General features: G+C 45.7%; 2 protein-coding genes across 6 annotated transcripts in view; one reads left to right on the top strand and one right to left on the bottom strand.

The window, feature by feature from the left end:
- The window catches only part of ydjc (YdjC chitooligosaccharide deacetylase homolog), a 73,722-nt gene that overhangs the window by 44,193 nt on the left and 3,398 nt on the right, over positions 1-26,131 (top strand). For all 4 annotated transcript variants that reach the window (XM_086012010.1, XM_086012011.1, XM_086012009.1 and 1 more), the window contains exons 4-5: positions 1,719-1,818; positions 10,549-10,726. In XM_086012010.1, coding sequence (XP_085868136.1) covers positions 1,719-1,818; positions 10,549-10,726 — 278 coding nt within the window. The remainder of the gene's footprint in view (positions 1-1,718; positions 1,819-10,548; positions 10,727-26,131) is intronic.
- On the bottom strand, positions 10,513-22,962 carry LOC147103570 (uncharacterized). 2 transcript variants are annotated; one of them, XR_015081793.1, is made up of 3 exons: positions 22,329-22,962; positions 16,638-16,787; positions 10,513-10,667 (listed from the first exon to the last, which is right to left on the bottom strand). XR_015081793.1 is itself a non-coding variant. In XM_086012008.1 (2 exons), exon 1 carries the CDS (start codon positions 19,078-19,080, stop codon positions 17,812-17,814), a length of 1,269 nt encoding a protein of 422 aa, XP_085868134.1. In that variant the 5' UTR covers positions 19,081-22,322; the 3' UTR covers positions 10,513-10,667; positions 16,638-17,811. The 2 variants fall into 2 exon arrangements, 1 of the variants encoding a protein (XP_085868134.1); XM_086012008.1 differs by lacking the exon at positions 22,329-22,962 and having other exon boundaries at positions 16,638-22,322.

Here is a 26,131-nt window from a genome sequence, read left to right as displayed (position 1 = left end):
CTTGGCCTCCAGCATGAAATGCCTGACTTCCATTCTTTTTTTTTTAAAGATCGCTTTGCATTTATAACAAAATGTGACACTTTGAAATGTGCCATCTGGAGTATGAAGAACCTGTTTTATTTAAAAAACAGATAAATGGAATTCCATTATGCATCAACATAGTATACAATTGAAAATAACCGCTAACTTATCTCTAATGTATGGCATAATCAGAGTACTTTAGGAGATGTGGAATATGATCTGTATCCTACTTATAGTGCTAAAGAAAATTCACACAAGTTTTTGCAGGGTGAAAGGGGGCTGGTATTGTATCGTGTCTTTATGCTTCTCAGAAGCATCTCAAAGTGCTTTACAAACACAATTACTTTAAAGTGTAGTGACCATTGTGGCCAAATGTTTTTTTTTATTCATTCGCGGGATGTGGCGGCGCTGGCAAGGCCAGCATTTAGAAACATAGAACATAGAAGATAGGAGCAGGAGTAGGCCATTCGGCCCCTCGAGCCTGCTCTGCCATTCAATGAGATCATGGCTGATCATCCAAATTCAGTACCCTGTCCCTGCTTTCTCCCCATATCCCTTGATCCCTTTAGCCTTAAGAAATATATCTAACTCCTTCTTGAATATATTTAATGAATTGGCCGCCACTGCCTTCTGTGGCAGAGAATTCCACAGGTTCACCACTCTCTGGGTGAAGAAATTCCTCCTCATCTCAGTCCTAAATGGCTTACCCCTTATCCTTGGACTATGACCCCTAGTTCTGGACTCCCCGGCCATCGGGAACATCCTTCCTGCATCTAGTCTGTCCAGGCCTGACAGAATTTTATAGGTTTCGATGAGATCCCCTCTCAATCTTCTAAACTCCAGTGAGTACAAGCCCAATCAACCCAACCTCTCCTCGTACGTCATTCCTGCCATCCCAGGTATTAGCCTGGTGAATCTTCGCTGCACTCCTTCCATGGCAAGAACGTCCTTCCTCAGATAAGGTGACCAAAACTGCACACAATACTCAATTGCCCATTCCTAATTGCCCTTGAGAAGGTGGTGGTGAGCTGCTCCCTTGAACCGCTGCAGTCCGTGTGGTGAAGGTACTCCCACAGGGAGTTTCAGGATTTTGACCCAGCGACGATGAAGGAATGACGATTATATTTCCAAGTCAGGTTGGTGTGTGACTTGGAGGGGAACTTAGAGCTGGCGGTGTTCCCATGCGCCTGCTGCCCTTGTCCTTCTAGGTTGTAGAGGTCATGGGTTTGGGAGGTGCTGTTGAAGAAGCCTTGGCGAGTTGCTGCAGTGCATCTTGTAGATGGTACACACTGGAGCCACGGTGCGCCAGTGTTGGAGGGAGTGAATATTTAAGGTGGTGGATGGGGTGCCAATCAAGCGGGCCAGGCATTTTACATACAGCCAGATCCCACAACCAGAAATAAGATGAAGGTTGCCTTTTTTTGGTGGTATAGGTTGTAGGGGGAATGCCAGCCAGGAGATTGCTGTTCTTCGAATAGTGCAATGGGATCTTTAACACCCACTTGAACCACCAGAGGGGGGGGACCTCAGTTTAACAACTTTTCTCAAAGGTGTTATCAAAGTAGTCCACTTGCATACCCCAAGATTCTACATCTGGTACCCTCTGTTTTCCATTACTAAAGTATTCAATCTATCTGCTGTTGTACCACAGTAATCCGATTTATTCTCCTCTGTTTTCTCATACTTTTGCTTGCCAGGTAGATCAGGAGCTCAGGGGACAAGTAGATCTGTTTTGTGAACTGACAGGACATTTACCTCATCATATGGATGGACATCAGCATGTCCATGTTTTACCAGGTAAGAACTAATGGAACTTACATGAACTGTTTTTAAAAACAAGCAAACCGGTTAACACAAGGTAGGGAATAGAAACATAGAAGATAGGAGCAGGAGTAGGCCATTCGGCCCCTTGAGCCTGCTCCGCCATTTAATGCGATCATGGCTGATCATCCAAATTCAGTACCCTGTCCCTGCTTTCTCCCCATATCCCTTGATCCCTTTAGCCTTAAGAAACATATCTAACTCCTTCTTGAATATATTTAATGAATTGGCCTCAACTGGCTTCTGTGGTAGAGAATTCCACAGGTTCGCCACTCTCTGGGTGAAGAAATTCTCCTCATCTCTGTCCTAAATGGCTTACCCCTTATCCTTAGACTGTGACCCCTGGTTCTGGACTCCCCCGCCATTGGGAACATCCTTCCTGCATCTAGTCTGTCTAGTCCTGTTAGAATTTTTATAAGTTTCAATGAGATCCCCTCTCATTCTTCTAAACTCCAGCGAATATAAGCCCAATTGACCCAATCTCTCCTCCTACGTCATTCCTGCCATCCCAGGTATCAGTCTGGTGAATCTTCGCTGCACTCCCTCCATGGCAAGACCATCCTTCCTCAGATAAGGTGACCAAAACTGCACACAATACTCAAGGTGTAGTCTCACCAAGGTCCTGTACAACTGCAGCAAGACATCCTTGCTCCTGTACTCGAATCCTCTCACTATGAAGGCCAACATACCATTTGCCTTCTTAACCGCCTGCTGCACCTGCATGCTTACCTTCAGCGACTGGTGCACAAGGACACCCAGGTCTCGTTGCACTTCCCCTTCTCCCAATCTATTCCCGTTCAGATAATAATCTGCCTTCCTGTTTTTGCCACCAAAGTGGATAACCTCACATTTATCCACATATGGCAGATGCAGTATAATCACCCAATCTGTCCAAATCATACTGGAGTTTCTCTGCATCCTCCTCACAGCACACACACCCACCCAGCTTTGTGTCGTCTGCAAACTTGGAGATATTACATCTAGTCCCCTCGTCTAGATCATTAATATATATTGTGAATAGCTGGGGTCCTAGCACCGATTCCTGCGGTACCCCACTAGTCACTGCCTGCCACTCGGAAAAAGACCCGTTTATTCCAACTCTTTGCTTCCTGTCTGCCAACCAGATCTCTATCCAAGTCAGTACCTTACCCCCAATCCCATGTACTTTAACTTTGCATGCTAATCTCTTATGCGGGACCTTTATCGAAAGCCTTCTGAAAGTTCAAATACACCACATCCACTGGTTCTCCCTTATCTATTCTACCAGTTACATCATCAAAAAATTCCAGATTAGTCAAGCACGATTTACCTTTTGTAAATCCATGTTGACTTTGTCCGATCCTGTCACTGTTTTCCAAGTGCTCTGCTATTACATCTTTTATAATGGACTCTAGCATTTTCCCCACTACCAATGTCAGGCTTACCGGTCTATAATTCCCCGTTTTCTCTCTACCACCTTTTTAAATAGTGGGGTTACATTAGCTACCCTCCAATCCATGGGAACTGTTCCAGAGTCTATAAATTTTGGAAGATGACCAGTAATGCATCTACTATTTCTAGGGCCACTTCCTTAAGTACCCTAGGATGTAGATTATCAGGCCCTGGGGATTTATCGGCCTTCAATCCCATCAATTTCCCTAACACCATTTCCCTACAAATACTGATTTCATTCAGTTCCTCCCTCTCATTAGACCCTATGTTCCCTGACATCTCTGGGAGGTTATTTGTGTCCTCCTTTGTGAAGACAGAACCAAAGTATGTATTTAATTGGTCAGCCGTTTCTTTGTTCCCCATTATAAATTCCCCTGATTCTGACTGCAAGGGATCTACGCTTGACTTCACCAATCTTTTTCTCTTCACATATCTATAGAAGCTTTTACAGTCAGTTTTTATGTTCCCTGCAAGCTTACTCTCAATCTATTTCCCCCCTTTTTAATTAATCCCTTTGTTCTCCTTTGCTGAATCCTAAACTGCTCCCAATCCTCAGGTTTGCTGCTTTTTCTGGCCAATTTATAAGTCTTCTCCTTGGATCTTATGCTATCCCTAATTTCCCTTGATAGCCATGGTGGCGCCACCTTTTTTGTTTTATTTTTACAATTGTTGACCTTCTGAGGTGTTAAAGGGACACTGTCAGAATCAAGTTTCTTTAAAATATTTTAATCGGGAATTTCTGATTTGCCAAAAAGAAAGCTGCTGTGAGCTGTCAAGCTGTACATTAGTTTCATATGCTGTGTGAGGGGGGGAGGGAAGAGACATGTAGAGGGGCAAAATGGTCTTCTACTCCCATCTATTGCACAGATGTAAAATTTTGGGCACTTTCAACACTAGATTCACATCTCAAGGTAGGCTCTGTAAGTATGGACTTTAGGTTTGCTGCTTGCTCAATGGGTCCTTTTGTCTGGGCCAAAGTATTGCTAAAACCAGAAAGAACTGGAAAACTGCAGCTTGAGGGGCAAAGCTTATCGGCTAAACCTCACATGATGCAGGTTAACAACAAACCTTAATGAATGTTTCCACAAAGGCCAACAATGGTCACATTCAGGGCTAATTCACTGATCATATATCCGGCGGAAGCTTACACATCACCGTTCAGTGAATTACGCAAAAATACGATGAAGCAGAAAATCCTGCATGATGTACACCTTTTTTAAGTAGAGTTCTCCTTTCTGTCAAAGGAGGCAGTACTGTTCGATTCGAGAGAACAAACTCCTGTATCACTTTATCAAAGGCACAAATCAGACATGCAGACACTTGACACACAAGCACAAAGTACTTTTCATAGAATCATAGAAAGTTACAGCACGGAAGGAGGCCATTTCGGCCCATCGTGTCCGCGCCAGCCAACAAAGAGCTATCCAGCCTAATCCCACTTCCCAGCTCTTGGTCCGTAGCCCTGCAGGTTAGGGCATCCCAAGTGCACATCCAAGTACTTTTTAAATGTGGTTAGGGTTCCTGCCTCTACCACCCTTTTTCAGGCAGTGAGTTCCAGACCCCCCACAACCCTCTGGGTGAAGTAATTTCCCCTCAAGTCCCCTCTAAACCTTCCCCCAATTACTTTAAATCTGTGCCCCCTGGTTTTTGACCCCTCTGCTAAGGGAAATAGATCCTTTCTATCCACTTTATCTAGGCCCCTCATAATTTTATACACCTCAGTAAGGTCTCCCCTCAGCCTCCTCTGTTCCAAGGAAAACAGACCCAGCCTATCCAGTCTTTCCTCATAGCTAAGATTCTCCACTCCCAGCAACATCCTTGTAAATCGCCTGTGTACCCTCTCTAGTGCAATCACATCTTTCCTGTAATGTGGTGACCAGAACTGCACGCAGTACTCTAGCTGAGGCCTAACTAGTGTTTTATACAGTTGAAGCATAACCCCCCTGCTCTTGTATTCTATGCCACGGCTAATAAAGGCAAGCATTCCATATGCCGCCTTAACCACCTTATCTACATGGCCTGCTACCTTCAGGGATCTGTGGACATGCACTCCAAGATCCGTTTGTTCCTCTACACTACTCAGTGTCCTACCATTTAATGTGTATTCCCTTGTTAGCCCTCCCCAAATACATTACCTCACACTTCTCTGGATTGAATTCAATTTGCCACTGTTCTGCCCACCTGACCAATTTATTGATATCTTCCTGCAGTCTACAGCTTCCTTCTTCAGTATCAACAACACAGCCAATTTTAGTATCACCTGCAAACTTTTTAATCATACCCCTATATTCAAGTCAAGATCATTGATATATACCACAAAAAGCAAGGGACCTAGTACTGAGCCCTGCGGAACCCCACTGGAAACAGCCTTCCAGTCACAAAAACACCCATCAACCATTACCCTCTGCTTCCTGTCTCCGAGCCAGTTTTGAATCCAACTTGACACTTTGCCCTGGATCCCATGGGCTTTTAACTTCATGACCAGTCTGCCATGTGGAACCTTATCAAAGGCCTTGCTAAAGTCGATATACACTACATCAAATGCACTACCCTCATCTACCCTCCTTGTTACCTCCTCAAAAAATTCAATCAAGTTTGTCAGACACGACCTTCCCTTAACAAACCCGTGCTGACTATCCTTGATTAATCCGTGTCTTTCTAAATGAAGATTTATCCTGTCCTTCAGAATTCTTTCCAATAATTTTCCCACCACCGAGGTTAGGCTGACCGGCCTGTAATTACTCGGTCTATCCTTTTCTCCCTTTTTAAACAAGGGTACCCCATTAGCAGTCCTCTGGCACCACGCCTGAAGCCAGACAGGATTGAAAAATGGTCAGGGCCTCGGCTATTTCCTCTTTTGCTTCGCTTAACAGCCTGGGATACATTTCATCCAGGCCTGGGGATTTATCCACTTTTAAAGCTGCTAAACCCCTTAATACTTCCTCTCTCACTGTTTATTTCATCTAATATTTCACACTTTTCCCCCCGATAGCAATGTCTGCTTCGCCTCTCTCCTTTGTGAAAACAGACGCAAAGTATTCATTAAGAACCCTACCGACGTCTCCCGCCTCCACACACATATTACCCTCATGATCTCTAATAGGCCCTACCCCTTCTTTAGTTATCCTCTTACTCTTAATATATTTATAAAACATCTTTGGGTTTTCCTTGATTTTACTTGCCAAGAATTTTTCATGCTCCCTTTGCTTTCCAATATCATTTTTAATTGCACCCTGCACTTTCTGTACTCCTCTAAAGATTCTGGAGTATTTAGCCCTCGGTATCTGTCATACGCCTCCCTTTTTTTCTTTATCCTACCCCTGTATGTCTCTAGACATCCAGGGGGCTCTAGATTTGTTAGTCCCACCTTTTTTCTTTAAGGGAACATGTTTGGTCTGAACCCTCTGGATCTCCTCCTTGAATGCTTGATTTACCTTCAAGTAGCTGTTTCCAGTCCACTATGGCTAAATCCCCTCTGAGCTTAGCAAAATTTGCTTTTCCCCAATTTAGAATTTTTATTCCTGGTCTATCCTTGTCCTTTTCCATAACTACATTAAATCGAACAGAATTATGGTCACTAGCACCAAAATACGCCTTCTACCTGCCCAGCTTCATTCCCTAAAACTAAGTCCAGAACCGCCCCCTCCCTTGTTGGGCTTGCTACATACTGGCTAAAAAGGTTCTCCTGGATGCATTTTAGGAATTCCGCACCTTCTATACCCTTCACACTAATTTTATCCCATTTAATATTGGGGTAGTTGAAATCCCCTACTATTACTGCCCTATAGTTTTTGCACTTCTCAGAAATGTGTCTACATATTTGTTCTTCTATCCCTCTCACTGTTTGGGGTCTGTACTACACTCCCAGCAGTGTGGTAGCTCTTGCTCTCCACACCCCTCCTTTATTATACTGGGAGTCGGCTTACCAATTCAGTGAGATGAGGTTTCAAAAACAGTTGAGACTTGAAGATAGGGTTAGACACTGAGGACTAACCCATTTCTTGGATGCAGCCCAGGTCATCCTCACGAAGGGTCGGCCAAGATGAGGCTTGTTAATCTTTGGTACTGGAGTAGAGGCCAGAATACACTTTAGCCGGCATGCAAGGAGCAGAAAGTCCCTTATCTCTTACCAGTGCTAAAGTGCTGAGCACTTGTTGGTATTGAGCAATTGATCCATCGATGCTATCAAGGATATGATCCCACGTGATGCCAAGCATTTATCAGTCTCGGTGCTGCTGAGCTGGTACCGCTGGTCCGTTTGAAGTGCTTGCTAACGCCACTTAGTCATGACTCTTCAACAGCTCGATCCAAGCTTTGAAAAACTTGGAAACCACCAAAAAATGTTTCAATAACTTGATTTCCCCCAATGAGCAAAATGCGAGCTAGGATGGGAGGGGTGGCACCATCAATGTTCCCCCTAAGGTGCGGCCGCGCAGTGATCTCGAAAGTCCCGCGCCGGCCACTCACCGGCTTTTCCATTGTAGATACCGTGCATGCGCAGAAATTTAAAGGGACCGCGCATTAAAAGAAACAGGCCGTGCAGAACGAAGCGCAGCTCACAGGGAACACTGGGCACCATAGGGTCGATGTAACACAATTGTACCATCAATATTAAAATAAATAGGCTGAAAATTGCGGCGACGGAGCCCGCGATTTCCTTCACGCCCTGTTCGGGCGTTTACAAAAATCCGTTCCTCGTGTCGGTTAGATATGTGTGGCAGGCCCCCGGATCAACCACTTAACCTGACTCCCTGATCCTAGTGGATAGCTATCAAACTCTTCCAATAACACCTCACTCGTGTTCACTGTTGCAGGAAGCCATATTGTTCTAGGTAGGGAGAATTAGGAGTGGACGGCAGTGATGCTGAGCAGGACATTGAGCAGTTGATACAAAGAATTTAAAAAAAACTGTTCCAGATATGACAGGAGGAGAGATGGAGGTAATAAAAGAAATATAAACAAACATACAGGCCTCCTGGAAATTGGATTGCGCTTTAATCGGGGCGCGAACCCTGCGCAGCGTATGCTCCACGCGCCCACCAAGTCAGTGGCAGAACCATGGTAACTTGGTCCCCCAGCCACATTAGGATAGTACCGGCAAGCTGAGGGCCCCAGAGGCTAGTCCTGGGGAGTGTATTTGGCCGGCTAAGGCGCTAGTCAAGGACCTAAGGTGAGTCCGGGGTGGGGGAGGGGGGCAAGCAGTAGCCGGCACTCCTGCTCCTCCCAGCTCCACGTGATGATCAGTATTTTTTTTAAACGTACCTTTTCGGTGGTGGCGTTCAGTGAGTGGTTCCTTTAAGGATTGCTGGTAAGGCCATGTGTAGACCATGTAATCCTGAAAAATACTTTCATTTCTATAGCGCCTTTCACGACCACCAGACATCTCGAGGCACTTTACAGCCAATGAAGTACTTTTTTGAAGTGTAGTTACTGTTGTAATGTGGGAAACGCGGCAGCCAATGTGCGCACAGCAAGGTCCCACAAACAGCAAAGTGATAATGACCAGATAATCTGTTTTTGTTATGCTGGTTGAGAGATATGTATTGGCTCCAGGACACCAGGGATAACTCCCCCCTGCTGTTCTTCGAAATAGTGGCCATGGGATCTTTTACGTCCACCTGAGAGGGCAGACGAGGCCTTGGTTTAATGTCTCATCCAAAAGACGACACCTCCGACAGTGCGGCACTCCCTGAGCACTGCACTGGAGTGTCAGCCTAGAGTTATGTGTTCAAGTCCCTGGAGTGGGACTTGAACCCACAACCTTCTGACTCGGAGGCGAGTGTGCTACCAACGGAGCCACAGCTGAACACAGCAGGCCCGATTTTGGTTTGGGTCCTGAACAGGCACATTCTGGCACGGGAGGTTGGCCCATAAATTGGACTTTGTACCCTTTCTCCTACTTAAAAAAAAAAAGGGACGTAAAAAGATCCAGTGTCACCCCAACTAAGTTTTCTTGCAAAGAATTACAACACTGCTCAACAACGAAAGATGGTATCATCATCCCAGGAATATATGTTGCATATCCTAATGTGTGACTGATGTCCAGGTCTTGAAGGATCACTGCTGATTCTCCTCAGTGACACCCTGGCCAGTGCGAGAGGGTGCTGGGGACGGAGGTACCTTAAAATCTCATTTATGTGTTGATGACTGTATATGAAGGTGGAAAATGTTTCTTAAACCCCCCCCCCCCCGCCCACCACCAAATAATTGTACAAATCAAAAGACTTTTGAGCACGTTAAGATTATACGACCATTACCGGTTTCAGAATGATACCTTTTCCGACGTATCATTCTGAAACCCGCAATGGTTGTATAATCTTAATGTGCTCAAAAGTCTTTTCCGATGTGATGCTGTCAGCGTGCCCAAGTTGTGCTGGTGACTGTGCCTTGCACCAAGCTGACTGAGAAGAAAGCTCTGCTCGGGCATGCTTGCTTTGGCACTGAGCTCCACTTCCTGGGCAGCTGATTTTCTGTGTTGCGACATTGGGTGGAATCAGCCACTCTCCCAACATTAAAAAGAGTCAAAGGTGAGCTTCTGAAGAAAAAAAACTCGCATTTCTGGAACACATTTCACCTCCGGACGTCCCAAAGCACTTCACAGCTAATGAAGTACTGTTGTAATGTCGGGAAATGTGGTAGCCGATTTGCACACAGCACCGAGATAAATGACCAAATAATTTGTTTTTTAGTGATGTTAGTTGAGGGATAAATGTTGGCCAAGACACCGGGAGAGCCCCACTCTTGTTCAAGTAGTGCCCTGGGATCTTTTACGTCCACCTGAGTGGGTAGACGGGGCCTCGGTTTAACGTCGCATCTGAAAGATGGCACCTCCGACCGTGCAGTACTACACTGCGACATCAGCCCAGATGATGTGCTCAAGACTCTGCAGTGGGGAATTGAACCCACGACCTTCTGACTCTGAGGCGAGAGTGCTACGAGTGAGCCAAGGCTAAAACCCGGAAGGCTTCACACCAGGCTGGTGAGAAATCCAAGCTGTGCAAGACGTCCTTCTCGAGCAGGTCTCGGCCCTTGTTTGAGTATCACCCACTTTCACATTAGTGCACATCACATGAACACAAAATTGGGTTAACTGCAATGTTAAGTGAATGACCTGTTTGAGTACTTGGCACAATTTAGAAACAAACTTGGAATTCAAAATGTTAAAATCTAATTTATAAATTTTGTGAAGATTCTTGATGTACCAAAATTAGACGTTGGATAAAAAAATTAACACGGAGCTATTGTATTTCTGTCTCTTTATTTTCTGGTACACAGGTATTCGAGATGTATTTGCACAAGTGCTTTCAGATTATGGAATCCAGTATACTCGTGTTCCTATAGAACCAGGCCTGCGTGACTGCAATTGGATAGGACAGCAGCTAATGGACTTTTACCTGCAGGTGGAAAAAGATGCATTCAATTCAATAGATGTATTTAGAAGACATGGAATTAGGTAAATGACAACAGAACTCCTACCTTTCATATACCTGCCTCCAGAGTAGGTTTTGGTATAAGACACGTAATTATAAGTTGTACGACTCAATAAAAAAATTCACCTTATTTTAGGCTCATATTGCTGCCACCTTCATAATTTTCCCTCCTGAGTACATATTACTCCACATTTGCAATCAGCAGACAGATATGGCCATTCCCATTCACCACCTCCCCTCCCCCAGCTCCACCCTGCAGGATTCTCCTTTTTTTCTCCTCCCTATAATTTATCAAATAGGCCTATTACCCAACCAGAAAGAGAAAAATCACGACATATTTTCCAGCAATCAAATGTAACTGACCAGTTTTCAACGTATGTAGCTCCTGCCTTGCCTTGCCTTGGGAACAGGAGGCCATTCAGCCCCTCGAGCCTGTTCCACCATTCAATTAGATCACAGCTGATCTGTATCTTAACTGCATCGACCCGCTTTGCTTCCCTAACCCTCAATACCCCAGTGGATGTGGTGTATTTGGATTTTCAGAAGGCATTTGATAAGGTGCCACACAAGAGGTTATTAAACAAAAATTAGGGCTCATGGGATTGGGGGTAATATACTAGCATGGATTGAGGATTGGTTAACAGACAGAAAACAGAGTAGGAATAAGCGGGTCATTTTCGGGTTGGCAGGCTGTAACTAGTGGGGTACCACAAGGATCAGTGCTTGGACCTCAGCTATTCACAATCTACATCAATGATTTGGATGAGGGGACCAAATGTAATATATGCAAGTTTGCTGATGATACAAAGCTAGGTGGGAATGTAAGTTGTGAGGAGGATGCAAGGAGGCTTCAAGGGGATATAGACAGGCTAAGTGAGTGAGCAAGAACATGTCAAATGGAATATAATGTGGAGAAATGTGAAGTTATCCACTTTGGTAGGAAAAATAGAGAAGCAGAGTTTTTTTAAATGGTGAGAGATTGGGAAATGTTGGTGTTCAGAGGGACCTGGGTGTCCTTGTACACGAATCACAGAAAGTTAACACGCAGGTACAGCAAGCAATTAGGAAAGCAAATGGTATGTTGGCCTCTATTACAAGAGGATTTGAGTATAAGAGTAAAGATGTCTTACTGCTATTATATAGGGCCCTGGTGAGACCACACCTGGAGTATTGTGTACAGTTTTGGGCTCCTTACCTAAGGAAGGATATACTTGCCATAGAGGGAGGCAATGAAGGTTCACCAGACTGATTCCTGGGATGGGGGGATTGTCCTATGAGGACAGATTGAGTAGACTAGGCCTATATTAGAGTCAGAGTTTTACAGCACAGAAAGAGGCCCTTCGGCCCATCGTGTCTGCGCCGCCCATCCCTCCCTGTCCAGTCTAATCCCATTTTCCAGCATTTGGTCCATAGCCTTGTATGCAATGGCATTTCAAGTGCTCATCCAAATGCTTCTTGAATGTTGTGAGGGTTCCTGCCTCTACCACCCTTTCAGGCAGTGAGTTCCAGCTTCCAACCACCCTCTGGGTGAAAAAGTTCCTCCTCAAATCCCCCCTAAATCTCCTGCCCCTTACCCTGAATCTGTGCCCCCTTGTTATTGACCCCCCTACTAAGGGGAAAAGTTCCTCTTTATCTACCCTATCTATGCCCCTCATCATTTTGTACACCTCAATCAGGTCCCCCCTCAGCCTTCTTTGCTCCAAGGAAAACAACCCCAGCCTGTCCAGTCTCTCTTCATAGCTGAGGCGCTCCATCCCCGGTAACATCCTGGTGAATCTTCTCTGCACCCTCTCCAAAGCAATCACATTCTTCCTATAGTGAGGCGACCAGAACTGCACACAGTACTCCAGCTGTGGCCTCACCAGCGTTTTGTACAGCTCCATCATAACCTCCCTGCTCTTATATTCTATGCTTCTGCTAATGAAGGCAAGTATCCCATAAGCCTTTTTAACCACCTTATCTACCTGTTCCGCTGCCTTCAGGGATCTATGTACATGTACACCAAGGTCCCTCTGACCCTCTGTACTTCCTAGGGTCCTACCACTCATTGTGTATTCCCTTGCCTTATTTGTCCGTCCAAAATGCATCACCTCGCACTTTTCCGGGTTAAATTCCATTTGCCACTTTTCCGCCCATCTGACCAACCCGTTAATATTGTCCTGTAGCCTGAGGCTTTCCTCCTCGCAATTTACCACCCCACCAATTTTCGTGTCATCCGCGAACTTACTGATCATACCCTTTACATTCTCATCCAAATCATTAATGTAGATCACAAACAGCAAGGGACCCAGCACCGATCCCTGAGGTACCCCACTGGACACAGGCTTCCAGTCACAAAAGCAACCTTCGACCATCACCCTCTGCCTCCTGCCACTCAGCCAGTTTAGGATCCAACGCGCCAAGGCCCCCTGGATCCCATGGGCTCTTACCTTCTTGACCAGTCTCCTATGCGGGACCTTGTCAAAAGCTTTACTGAAGTCCATGTAAACCACATCCACAGCATTTCCCTCATCCACACACCTTGTCACCCCCTCGAAAAATTCAATCAGATTGGTCAGACATGATTTACCCTTGACAAAGCCATGCTGACTATCCCCGATTTAATCCTTGCCTCTCCAAGTGGAGACTAATTCTGTCCCTCAGAATTTTTTCCAATAATTTCCCTACCACAGATGTTGGGCTCACTGGCCTGTAATTCCCTGGTTTATCCCTGCTACCCTTCTTGAATAATGGTACTACATTAGCTGTTCTCCAGTCCTCTGGTACATCCCCTGTGGCCAGAGAGGTTCTGAAAATTTGTGTCAGAGCCCCTGCAATCTCCTCCTTTGCCTCACACAACAGCCTGGGATACATCTCGTCCGGGCCTGGGGATTTATCCACTTTTTGGCCTGCTAAAACCGCTAGTACCTCCTCCCTCTCGATGCTAATATGTTCAAGTATGTCACAGTCCCCTTGCCCGACTTCTATGTCTACATCGTCTTTCTCCATAGTGAACACTGAGGCAAAAAATTCATTTAAAACCCCACCTACTTCATCTGGCTCTACACACAGCTTGCCACTTTGGTCCCTAATGGGCCCTACCCTTTCCCTGGTTATCCTCTTGCCCTTAATATACTTATAAAACATCTTAGGATTTTCCTTTATTTTGCTCGCCAGTGTTATTTCATGGCCCCTCCTCGCCCTCCTAATTTCCTTTTTAAGTATGCCCCTGCACCTCTTATACTCCTCTAGGGCTTCCACCGTCTTTTGTAACTGCCAAAAGCCCCCCTTTTTTTCCTAATGCATTTTTGTATATCCTTTGTCATCCAAGGTTCCCTTTGCTTGTTGGTCCCACCCTTGACCTTTACAGGAACATGTTGGTGTTGTACTCTCTCTATTTCCCTTCTGAAAGCCTCCCACTGTTTTGATGTGGATTTTCCTATAAGTAGCTGCTCCCAGTCCACTTTTGCCAGATCCTGTCTTATCTTATTAAAATCGGCCTTCCCCCAATTTAGAACCCTGATTTCCGGGCCGTCTTTGTCTTTTTCCATGGCCACCTTAAATCTCACCGAATTGTGGTCACTATCGCCAAAATGCTCTCCTACAGACACTTCCACCACCTGCCTGGCTACATTCCCTAGAATTAGGTCCAGTACCGCCCCCTCTCTTGTAGGACTTTCTACATGTTGGCTCAAAAAGCTTTCCTGGATGCACTTTAAGAATTCTGCTCCCTCCAAGCCTTTCACACTCTGACTATCCCAATTTATATTGGGGAAGTTGAAATCCCCCACTATTACTACCCTATTATTTTCACACTTTTCTGATATCTGCCTGCATATCTGTTCCTCTATCTCCCCCTGACTGTTTGGGGGCCTATAGTACACTCCCAGCAAGGTGCTTGACCCCTTTTTGTTTTTAAGTTCTACCCATATGGCCTCATTAGAGGAACCCGCTAATATATCATCCCTCCTTACAGCAGTAATAGACTCCTTAATTAATATTGCAACACCCCCTCCCCTTTTACACCCCCCTCTGTCTCGCCTGAAGATTCTATACCCCGGAATATTGAGCTGCCAGTCCTGACCCTCCCTCAACCATGTCTCTGTGATAGCAACAATATCGTACTCCCATGTGTTCAACAACAACTTCAGTTCATCCACCTTATTTGCAAGACTCCTTGCATTAAAATAAATGCCTTCCAGCCCTGCCATATTCCCTTTTGCCTTCACATCTTTGCTCTGCCTTCCCTGCTGACTTGTTTTTTCCTCCTTATTTGGCTGTACATCACCCCCTCCACTCTGTATCCCATCCCCCTGCCGAATTAGTTTAAACCCCCCCCCAGCAGTGCTAGCAAACCTCCCCGCAAGGATATTGGTTCCCCTCTGGTTCAGGTGTAAACCGTCCGACTTGTACAAGTCCCACCTGTCCCAGAAGCAGACCCAGTGATCCTCTGGAAGGATTCTCTGGAAGTTAGAAGAACGAGAGGTGATCTCATTGAAACATACAAAATTCTTGCAGGGCTTGACAGGGTAGATGCAGGGAGGATGTTTCCCCTGGCTGGGGAGTCTAGAACCAGGGGTCACAGTCTCGGAATAAGGGGTCGGCCATTTAGGACTGAGATGAGGGGAAATTTCTTCACTGAGGGTGGTGAATCTTTGGAATTCTCTACCCCAGAGGGCTGTGGAGGCTCAGTCATTGAGTATATTCAAGACAGAGATCGATAGATTTTTGGATATTAAGGGAATCAAGGGATATGGGGATAGTGCAGGAAAGTGGAGATGAGGTAGAAGGAATGGGGGAGCAGGCTCGAGGGGCCAAATGGTCTACGCCTGCCCCTATTTCTTAAGTTCTAACATTGGCTCATGTTCCTAGGGAGCATGTGGCTGTTACAAGACATGTCAGACTTGCTGATGGCCTAAAACCTTAAATATCAGCAGAATCTCTAGTATCATGTGCTGTCAAACCATCTTAACTCAAAATTCTCGGTACAGCAGCTGCTGGTGTCATTTGGAGGACTTCATTATTCCAACCACTCCGTTCATCAGGAAGGAACCTTTGGACTAGCATTCATGGTTGCAAACAAGCCCAATGACTCATTAGTTAACACCTCTGCTTTGTAGCTGCAGAAATGGGCTGGAAGTACCACGAAAATTTTCAATGTTAACTCGTGTCCTCTCTTGCCAAGTCTCTCAACTGAAGCTATCAAGATTAGTTCTGAGGAGAATAGCATCCCTCATTTCCCCCTCCCCTCCCCTCCCCTCATTAAATCCTTTAACTTGGAAAGATTGACCAGTTGTCAGCAGATACAGGGAATCCGGCACCTCTTTGTTGTGTTGCTGCGTCCAGTGCAAGCCTTGGTTATGTCATAGAAACATAGAAGATAGGAGCAGGAGTAGGCCATTCGGCCCTTCGAGCCTGCTCCGCCATTCAACGAGATCATGGCTGATCATCCAAACCCTAGCACCCGGTCCCTACACCGACAGCCATCCCACCCAAGCCCTATCCCCGTAACCCCACGTATTTAATCCCCCCTAACACTAAGGGTCAATTTTTTTTATCATGGCCAATCAACCTAACCCGCACATCTTTGGACTGTGGGAGGAAACCCACGCAAACACAGGGAGAATGTCTGTGTGGAGTTTGCACAGTCACCTGAGGCCGGATTTGAACCCGGGTCCCTGGCGCTGTGAGGCAACAGTGCTAACCACTATGCCACCGTGCTTCAGAAGGATCATTACTAACGGAATTGCGCCACAACTTTTTTGGCTTGCTGATTTACTCGGATAACCTCTTGGGAATATTCTGATGGAAGAGGAAGACATACTGCTAATGTTATACTTGTAATTTAAGACTCCCTGGGCAGATTTAATCATGAGTTTAATCTCAAGTGTCATCAGTTGTGATGGTTGGCTGACCTGCCATCCTGAGATTTCACAGCTCAAATTCTAAATGTACCTTCTACGTCTACGGGAGTTCCTGGATTGACATTTTCCATTTTGGTTTCCAAGGCTATGACGTCTGAGTTCCTGATGTCCATCAGGTTTAGAGAACCTTTGGAGCCCCAGTAACCACGAAGGAAGTCCCTTTTTACTTGTCATGAAGTTCCTAGTGGTGTTCAAAGTACAAGAAATGCCCTTTAATTATATTTGGGTGGGGGGTGATAAATAAGAGAATTCCGCATCCTTCAATAAATCTAAGGTTGGAACTCTTTTTTTTTAAGAATAAATCTAAGATTGGATATAAAGTGTAAGTGTATACTAGGACACTATACAATAAAGGTGACTGAATATCAGATTTATTATATAAAAAAAGAAAAAAGACTTGCATTTGTAAAGTCTGTAGGTATTATGACTAATTAATACACAGACTACAAGAGTAACTTTAACAGGACTTTACTATTCGAAGGTCAGGGCGAATCTGCCCAATAAATCCTGACACAGCACTTATATACCGGTGTGGTCACCGTCGGTATTACAGTATACAGCAGCCAAGATCAAATAGTGCCACACCTAAAATAGTTCTCTTAAAGGGGGACGGTTACATACAATAGTTCTCTTAAAGGTAGAACAGTTACATACACTACAATCCTCCCTTTTTAGCTTACAACATACTTATTCCCCATTAAACATAACATAGATTCACTTCATGTAAAAACAGTTCACAGATATAGTCTCTGCGGAAAACAGTTCACAGATTTAGTCTCTGCGGAAAACAGTTCACAGATTCAGTCTCTGCGGGAAACAGTTCAGATTCAGTCTCTGTGGAGGCGTCTCCTGTGCTTCTTGACTCGGTCCGGACAACGCCTCCGTGGTGTAGCAGTTCCTTGTGGTGTAGTCGGTTCACGTTGCTGGAGTGACTCATCCAATAGTCCTTCCCTAACTTAACAGCTTGAACTTCCGTCACTTCTGAACCAGCATTGTTGACTTTTACAAACCGCTAGATTGCCTTGAGAAGTTTCTCTACTTCCCAACTGATTTGGCTCCGTTTGGAGGGACCACGTGCGTGATCTGGTAGAGGTGATAATGGTTCAGATGGTCATCGTCTTCTGCTTCGTCTTTTCCTTTTCTGCTTCCTGGAGACTCTCTGGGCTCCACTGTCAGCTGCCAGCTGCATGCACAGTTCCTCCCTCTCATCCTCCTTTTCCCGTAGTAGCGCCACCATCTCCCGATGTTCCTTTAGACTTTAGGTGATTCATCATGGTTTCGGCACTTTGGGAGTTTTCAGCACAAGCTGGGCAGACCAGGTCATCGTAATATTCAGTGTCGCTCAACAGGTCATGGTAATATTCGGTGTCGTCCTGAGCTAGACCAGCGAGAGGGTCTTCTATTTCCTCCTTACCCAGCTGGACGTTAGCCAACTTTTGTTCCAAATCCAGACATCTTTCCTGAAGAGACTTCTTCATGCGTTCAGCTTCATCCCGCTTTTCCTGGGCTTCCTGCAAGTCTTTTACTAATGACCTCATTTGTGATTTCAATACTTCAACTTCATTCGGAGATTGATTGATCGGACTATTCAATCCTTCTACTGACGTAGCTGTTTCAGCATTCCGTCGTTCTACATTGACGCGAGTCAGCATACTTTTGGCATCCAAGGGCTGCTCTGCTGCAATCTTCTCAGTCTGTGTTGCCACCTCAGCTATTTCAATAACTTTTGAGAGCTCCGAACCCCTTTTCTTTGAAGATTGAGGCTCGTGTTCCAGTTTTTTCCATTTTAGAGTCTTGTCCCTCAGCATATGAAGGAGTTGGCTGACTGTTGATTCTTCTGCCATCATCCGTTTCCCATTAGCTGCAGGGCTGTTTATAACCTTGCCCTGGGGCTCCTTTGCTGTTTCTACTTCGCCATCATCCGCAGCCTCCACCATTCGAATTTCCACAATTGAATCGTCTGGTGATGCTGCACCCAACTTCAGTAGGAGCTCGGGAGTCATGTCGACCAACTCAGCCGTTTCTGCCTGCAACCTGCTAACGAGCGCCTTCAGTTGCTGAACATCATGTTCCACCAGATTAGAGCGCGCACCTTCAGAACCCGAATCAGCTTTGATTCGTTTGGCCTCCTCGTGCAGACAGTTTGTGTGCTCCTGCTCCCTTTTCTCCCTCAGCTGCTTCTGTTGTCTTTCCAGATTCTCCCATTCGGTGTCCAAGAACTTTTGCATTGCTTTCATCTCTTGCTCGAGACGGCAACTCAATTGTTCTAATTGCTGTCGTAATTTGCAATGGAGTTGAGTTCGAGCTCGGTGTTCCTCAGTAATGTATATGTCTGTAACCTGGACAGACTCAGAATTCGCTGTCAAACTATGTTGTTGTTGTTCAGTGGAATTCTGATCTGCAACTTTGTTCTCCTCTGGAGCATAAGCATTTATGCACGCCTTCGTTTTTCCAACCTTAGTCAGCAAGTCCATTTTAGACTTGTCTTTCGTACTTGGGCTGGTCTTATCGTCATCCGTTTCAGAGTCTGAGCTGATTGGCTGGCTGCACCGAGTCCTCACTCGTTATTGCTTTTAGGCAGTGCCATTCCATGTTTATTTTCTTGATCCACTCCCGTCCTAGAAGTGGTGGTCCTCCCTCAGGTAGTACATATAAATCCATTCCTGGGTGTTCTTTGCCCCTGTCTCTCACCTTGACTCTTATCTTTCCCATGGGGTATACTTTATGCCCCGTGTATGTCTGCAATACAAACTTAGTATCTCTCAAGGGTATATGTGAGAATAGCCGGTTGTAATCCTTTCGATTTTATGACTGATAGGGCTGATCCTGTGTCCAATTCCATTTTCACTCGGACTCCGGCTATTTTTAGCATGACCCATATAGTTTGTAGGTCAGTTTCTTTACTCACATTGTGAATTCTCAGACTACCCAGTTCCTGGCCGTTTGGGTCTGAATCCGAATTCTGTTCATCTGAACTCTTCTCAGCCACCTTGTGTACCTTGTTGTACTTTTCCTGCGGTGACTTTTTTTTGTTGTTGTTGGTCTTCTTCCCTGACCGGCATACCTTAGCTATGTGACCAAGCTTGCCACATTTTCTACATTCCTGGTTTTTAAACCAGCATTGGTTCTAGTCGTGTGTTGTCTTCCCACAGCGATAACATTTCGATGTACCCGAAGTAATTTGATCCACAGAGTACCGCTGCATTTCCGCTGTGCCTCTCGCTGCGGCTTCATGCGATGCTGCAATAAGGACAGCCCTATCAAGTGTAAGATCGTTTTCTTCGAGCAGACGCTTTTGTGTTCCTTCCTTCGACAACCCGCACACGAACTTGTCTCTCAATGCCTCTGTCAGATTTTCCCCAAACTGGCAGTATTTCGCTAGTCTACGCAGTTCGACCAAGTATTCCGCGTTGCTTTCCTCTTTCCGTTGTGTTCTCGCATAGAATTTGAATCGTTCCGCCAACATCAGTGGTGTGGGGTTCAAATGATCCTTCAGGGCAGTAACAATATTAGCGAAAGTCTGATCCGCCGGTTTAGCTGGTGATAGAAGATGCTTCAATAGCCCGTATGTCTTGGCCCCCATTGCGTTTAATAAGGTGAGAGCTTTATCATCATCTGCTATTTTATTGGCCTCACAATATATCTCAATACGTTCTACGTACGTGGCCCAATCTTCCACCTCGGAATCGAAGTTGTTGATGTTACCATGCTTAGGCATCTTCACTCTCTCTCACTATCTTTCTGCGAAACAACAACGAATTTGTTCGTTAACTTTTTTTTTCCAAAATGGCGGTTTCCCGCGCTTGTCTTCTTCCCCGCCTACTGGCAAAATGGCGGTTTCCCGCGCTTGTCTTCTTCCCCGCCTACTGGCAAAATTGCGGTTTCCCGCGCTTGTCTTCTCCTGGCGGGAGGGTAAGCTTTTTCCCTCGGGCGACGACCGCTGGCTTTCGGGGTTCGCAGCCTGCGCGTCGGCTTCAGTGCGTTCTTTGTTCCCTTTTCTCGGCAGGACAACTGGCGCTGGGGACAACCCGTTGACGGCGAACAGTTCCAGCCGCGGGCTGGATCTCGCTCAGTCTCCCTCGCTCGGGCTCTGTCTCTCCCGCTCGCTCGGGCTCTGTCTCTCCCTCAGCGGCTTCCAATGGCGCCTCCCAGCCCTCTCGCAGTCCGGTGCTTTCCTCCCCGGCTGCGGCTGAGTTCTCCGCGATTTATTTATTTTTATATCTTCCCGCGCCTTACGATCCCGGTCGCAGTGCTTCGTGGCCTCGGTCGCTGCCCGGCCTTTTTCACTCCAATGGCGCCTCCCAGCCCTCTCGTAGTCCAGTGCTTTCCTCCGCGGCTGAGTTCACCGCGGTTTATTTATTTTTATATCTTCCTGCGCCTTACGATCCCGGTCGCAGCGCCTCGTGGCCTCGGTAGCTGTCCGGCCTTTTTCGCCGGTCGCGGTCTAGCTGTCTCACGACGCCATTGCGTCTCCCAGCCCGCTTGTACCGCGGCTTCCGTGCTCCACGCTGCCCCAGTCTCAGCGCCTCTGGGCCCGACTTCTGTCCGGCTCCTTTCCCCCGACCGTGGTCGAGTTCACCGCCCTTATCCTCCGTTTATTTTTTTATTTGCCCTTTACTCACAGTCACCGTGGCCGACTTGCTTCTCGTGCTGATCGGCTCACTCACCACCGTGGCAAAAGGGACAATCAGTGCCTGTTGCTGATGGAAGGCTTCGTGTCTGAATTCTTCTTTCTTCCTTGCTCTGCAGACTCGAGTTTTCTCTCAGCAGAACGACGAGGGCGGGTGCCTCTTCTCGACGCTCGTTAACTGCTTCGGAAGTATTGTTGCCGCAGGGTAAGGTCGAACTCGTCGCCACTGTAAAGTCTGTAGGTATTATGACGAATTAATACACAGACTACAAGAGTAACTTTAACAGGACTTTACTATTCGAAGGTCAGGGCGAATCTGCCCAATAAATCCTGACACAGCACTTATATACCGGCGTGGTCACCATCGGTATTACAGTATACAGCAGCCAAGATCAAATAGTGCCACACCTAAAATAGTTCTCTTAAAGGGGGACGGTTACATACAATAGTTCTCTTCAAGGTAGAACAGTTACATACACTACAGCATTTATATAGTGTCTTTCACAACCTCAGGACATTTCAAAGCACTTTGCAGCCAATGAAGTACTAGTGAAGTGGAATCTCTGTTGTAAAGTTGAAAACACACCAGCCAATTTGCACACAGCAAGCTCCCACAAACGACGTGACAATTGACGAGATTATCTGTTTGAATGATGTTGATTTGAGCGATAACTATTGACCAGGACACCGGAGAGAACCCCCTCACTGCTCTTTGAAATAGTGCCACGGGATCTTTTACTTCCACCTGAGAGGGCAGGTGGAGCCTCGGTTTAACGTCCCATCTGACAGAGCAGCACTCCCTCAGCACTGCACCGGGGAGTCAGCTTAGATTTTTGTGCTCAAGTCTCTGGCGTGCGACTTGAAATTTAATTGCAGGTAGCTCAGATCAAATATAATGTAGTCCAAACTCTTGTAAAACTTAATACATTTCGACAAGTCTGCAATATGTAAACTATGAAACTTAAGCAGCTCCTGTTTCTGAAGGTAGTAATTTCATTACTTTTACCAACTGACTGTGCAAGCTGTATTTTACTTTAGCTATTTTGTTACTATCAATGGTGATAGATTGGCAGCCTAATGCTTAAAAATTACCCTTTAAAATTTTCGTGCATGCGCGGTTTCTTGTAACGCAGCCTGCGTGGGCCCTCCAGACCGCTGCGCAGCTTAGCAGGAACGTTGGTCATAGACCGGAAACGCTGGCCTTTTAAAAATTATCTTCTCCACATACAGGGAAAGACCGGCTGGTCCCAACAGTCAGCATGCAACTGAGCAGCGTGACCAGTCTGAATAAAGTCTGTATGGGTCAAAAAGTGAAGTAATAAAAAAAAAATGGAAGAATGCATTAAGACTAATATTTTATTTTGGGTGAAGTGCTTTTGTTAAATGTCAAATTAACAATTAGCAGTTTGTAGTAGCGCTGAGATTGCCTCACTGCAGTTTCCCCCTATTGTAGTTTGTCCTTCACACTCTCCTGACCAATCGGGCATCCAGCCAGGTGAAAATCAGTTCCTGTATGCCATAAAATGTTGGAACAGTTTGGTCTTGCTCACTCCCGTACTATGTGGAATAGTAGACTGTATCAGACTAGGATTTCACAATGAAGGCAGCCTGTATCGGACTAGGATTGCACAATGTATGGCAGCCTATATCAGACTAGGATTGCACAATGAAGGCAGCCTATATCAGACTAGGATTGCACAATGAAGGCAGCCTATATCAGACTAAGATTGCACAATGTGCAATCCTAGTCTGATATAGGCTGCCTTCATTGTGCAATCCTAGTCTGATATAGGCTGCCGTACATTGAAGGCAGCCTGTATCAGACTAGGATTGCACAATGTATGGCAGCCTGTATCAGACTAGGATTGCACAATGAAGGCAGCCTGTATCGGACTAGGATTGCAAAATGTATGGCCGCCTATATCAGACTAGGATTGCACAATGAAGGCAGCCTATATCGGACTAGGATTGCACAATGAAGGCAGCCTGTATCGCAGAATCACACAGACCCCACAGTGCAGATAGAGGCCATTTCGGCCCATCGAGCCTGCACCGACACATATCCCACCCGATCCCCGTAACCCCTACACCAACACATATCCCACCCTATCCCCGTAACCCCACGCATTTAATCCCCCTAACACTAAGGGTCAATTAATCATAGCCAATCAACCTAACCCGCACATCTTTGGACTGTGGGAGGAAACCGGAGCACCCGGAGGAAACCCACGCAAACACGGGGAGAATGTGCAAACTCCACACAGACAGTCACCCGAGGCCGGATTCGAACCCGGGTCCCTGGCGCTGTGAGGCAACAGTGCTAACCACTATGCCACCGTGCTAGGATTGCACAATGAAGGCAGCCTGTATCAGACTAGGATTGCACAATGAAGGCAGCCTGTATCGGACTAGGATTGCACAATGAAGGCAGCCTGTATCGGACTAGGATTGCACAATGAAGGCAGCCTGTATCGGACTAGGATTGCACAATGAAGGCAGCCTGTATCGGACTAGGATTGCACAATGAAGGCAGCCTCTATCGGACTAGGATTGCACAATGAAGGCAGCCTATATCGGACTAGGATTGCACAATGAAGGCAGCCTGTATCAGACTAGAATTGCAAAATGAAGGAAAGAAAAGTAAATGCCCAGGTGCTGCGAATCAGAGATAGAAGTAGTAAGGAAGAAAGTTTGGAGTAAGGTATGTGGATTATAAACTACATTTAAGGAATGACAACCATCATAAAAACAGTAACTTTTAAAAAAAACTATAGAAAATCCCAGCTATATATCATCGTGCCAAAACAAACATTAAGTGGTGTGATCTTGAAGTCTGCCTTGAAAGCAACAAATTCGGATGATCAGTCCCAATAACAGCATTTAGTTATGGTGTGGCTGCCCTAGAAATTAAAATAGAAATTGCAATGAGATAATTTGCATGCATACAGTTTAACAGACTCAACCTACATTCCTGTGTGCTATTTTTACATTGGCATCATCTGAATGCAGTACGGGTGCATTAAGCATTTGTGCCAGAACTTTGCTGATCAGAATTTCCACCCCAAGGTCATTGGACCGATGATTGATATTTTCACTTTGTCACGAATTGCACAGCTTGATAAATGCGGGATCGCCATGCACATTCCCCAGTGCCTCTTGCTATACATTCGTTCAGTGTGATTTATTTACCAAACGTTTTGTCGCCAAATGAAGCTAATAACTAAGGTGGACTCATTGGAGGCTCAATAGAGGGCCAGGCAGAGGGATCTGATCTCCGGCAAACTGGCAATGAGCATTGTGACACCTCGAGGAGGGGGTTGGAATACATAGAAACATAGAAGCAGGAGTAGGCCATTCGGCCCCTCGAGCCTGTTCCGCCATTTAATGAGATCATGGCTGATCATCCAAATTCAGTACCCTGTCCCTGCCTTCTCCCCATATCCCTTGATCCCTTTAGCCTTAAGAAATATATCTAACTCCTTCTTGAATATATTTAATGAATTGGCCTCCACTGCCTTCTGTGGTAGAGAATTCCACGGGTTCACCACGCGCTGGGTGAAGAAATTCCTCCTCATCTCAGTCCAAATGGCTTACCCCTTATCCTTAGATTGTGACCCCTTGTTCTGGACTCCCCTGCCATCGGGAACATCCTTCCTGCATCTAGTCTGTCTAGTCCTGTTAGAATTTTATAAGTTTCAATGAGATCCCCTCTCATTCTTTTAAACTCTAGCAAATTATAAGCCTAATTAACCCAATCTCTCCTCATACGTCATTCCTGCCATCCCAGGTATCCGTCTGGTGAATCTTCGCTGCACTTCCTCCATGGCAAGAACATCCTTCCTCAGATAAGGCGATCAAAACTGCACACAATACTCAAGGTGTGGTCTCACCAAGGCCCTGTACAATTGCAGCAAGACATCCTTGCTCCTGTATTCGAATCCTCTCGCTATGAAGGTCAACATACCATTTGCCTTCTTAACCACCTGCTGCACCTGCATGCTTACCTTCAGTGACTGGTGCACAAGGACACCCAGGTCTCGTTGTCCTTCCCCTTCTCCCAATCTATTGCCATTCAGATAATCTGTCTTCCTGTTTTTGCCACCAAAGTGGATAACCTCGCATTTATCCACATTATACTGCATCTGCCATGCTTCTGCCCAATCACCCAACCTGTCCAAATCATACTGGAGTTTCTCGGCATCCTCCTCACAGCACACACGCCCACCCAGCTTTGTGTCATCTGGAAACTTGAAGATATTACATCTAGTTCCCTTGTCTAGATCATTAATACGAGGCAGTAAAACAAAAAGCCGCACATCTAAAATAAAAACAGACCAATGCTGGAAACGCTCAGCCTAGGTGGAGAAGGTTATAATTGCTTTGTAACACACATTCCTTTTTTATATTCATTTAGCTGTTAACTACAATTGTACAAAGATTTAAACCTATTACCTATTAATTTGTAGGGTAATTGTTTTAATAATGAGCTAAAGTTAGCTATGAATCCTTCTTCTAAACCAGGCCTGGCTGTTATGTACCAGCTGTCCCACATTAATGCCTTAGACTGAAGTAAGAAGCTGGTGTGTTTGAGACATGGCAGCTCATGTTTTCAGCGCTTGACTGCCACATTCTCAATAGACCAAGTAGAAATCCTGAACACTAACCCGACTAAAGTAGCCACACAGGTTAATAAGGCCATAAAAAAAAGCAAACAAAGCACTGGGGTTCATTTCTACAGGGATAGAATTGAAAAGCAGAAAAGTCATGTTAAACATGTATAGAACCTTGGTTAGACCGCACTTGGAGTACTGTGGACAGTTCTGGTCTCCATATTATAAAAAGGGATATAGAGGCACTGGAGAAGGTACAAAAAAGATTTACTAGAATGATATCAG

The sequence above is a fragment of the Somniosus microcephalus genome, chromosome 19 (assembly GCF_052327205.1).
Source record: "Somniosus microcephalus isolate GS21.2 chromosome 19, FLI_Smic_1.0, whole genome shotgun sequence".
Taxonomy (NCBI): domain Eukaryota; kingdom Metazoa; phylum Chordata; class Chondrichthyes; order Squaliformes; family Somniosidae; genus Somniosus; species Somniosus microcephalus.
The sequence above is the reverse complement of the archived record's forward strand: the minus strand, read 5'-3'. Positions and strand labels throughout refer to the sequence as shown.

Excerpts from the sequence above, each read along its gene's own strand:
- LOC147103570 (XM_086012008.1), bottom strand. The coding sequence starts at position 19,080 with ATGGACTTGCTGACTAAGGTTGGAAAAACGAAGGCGTGCATAAATGCT.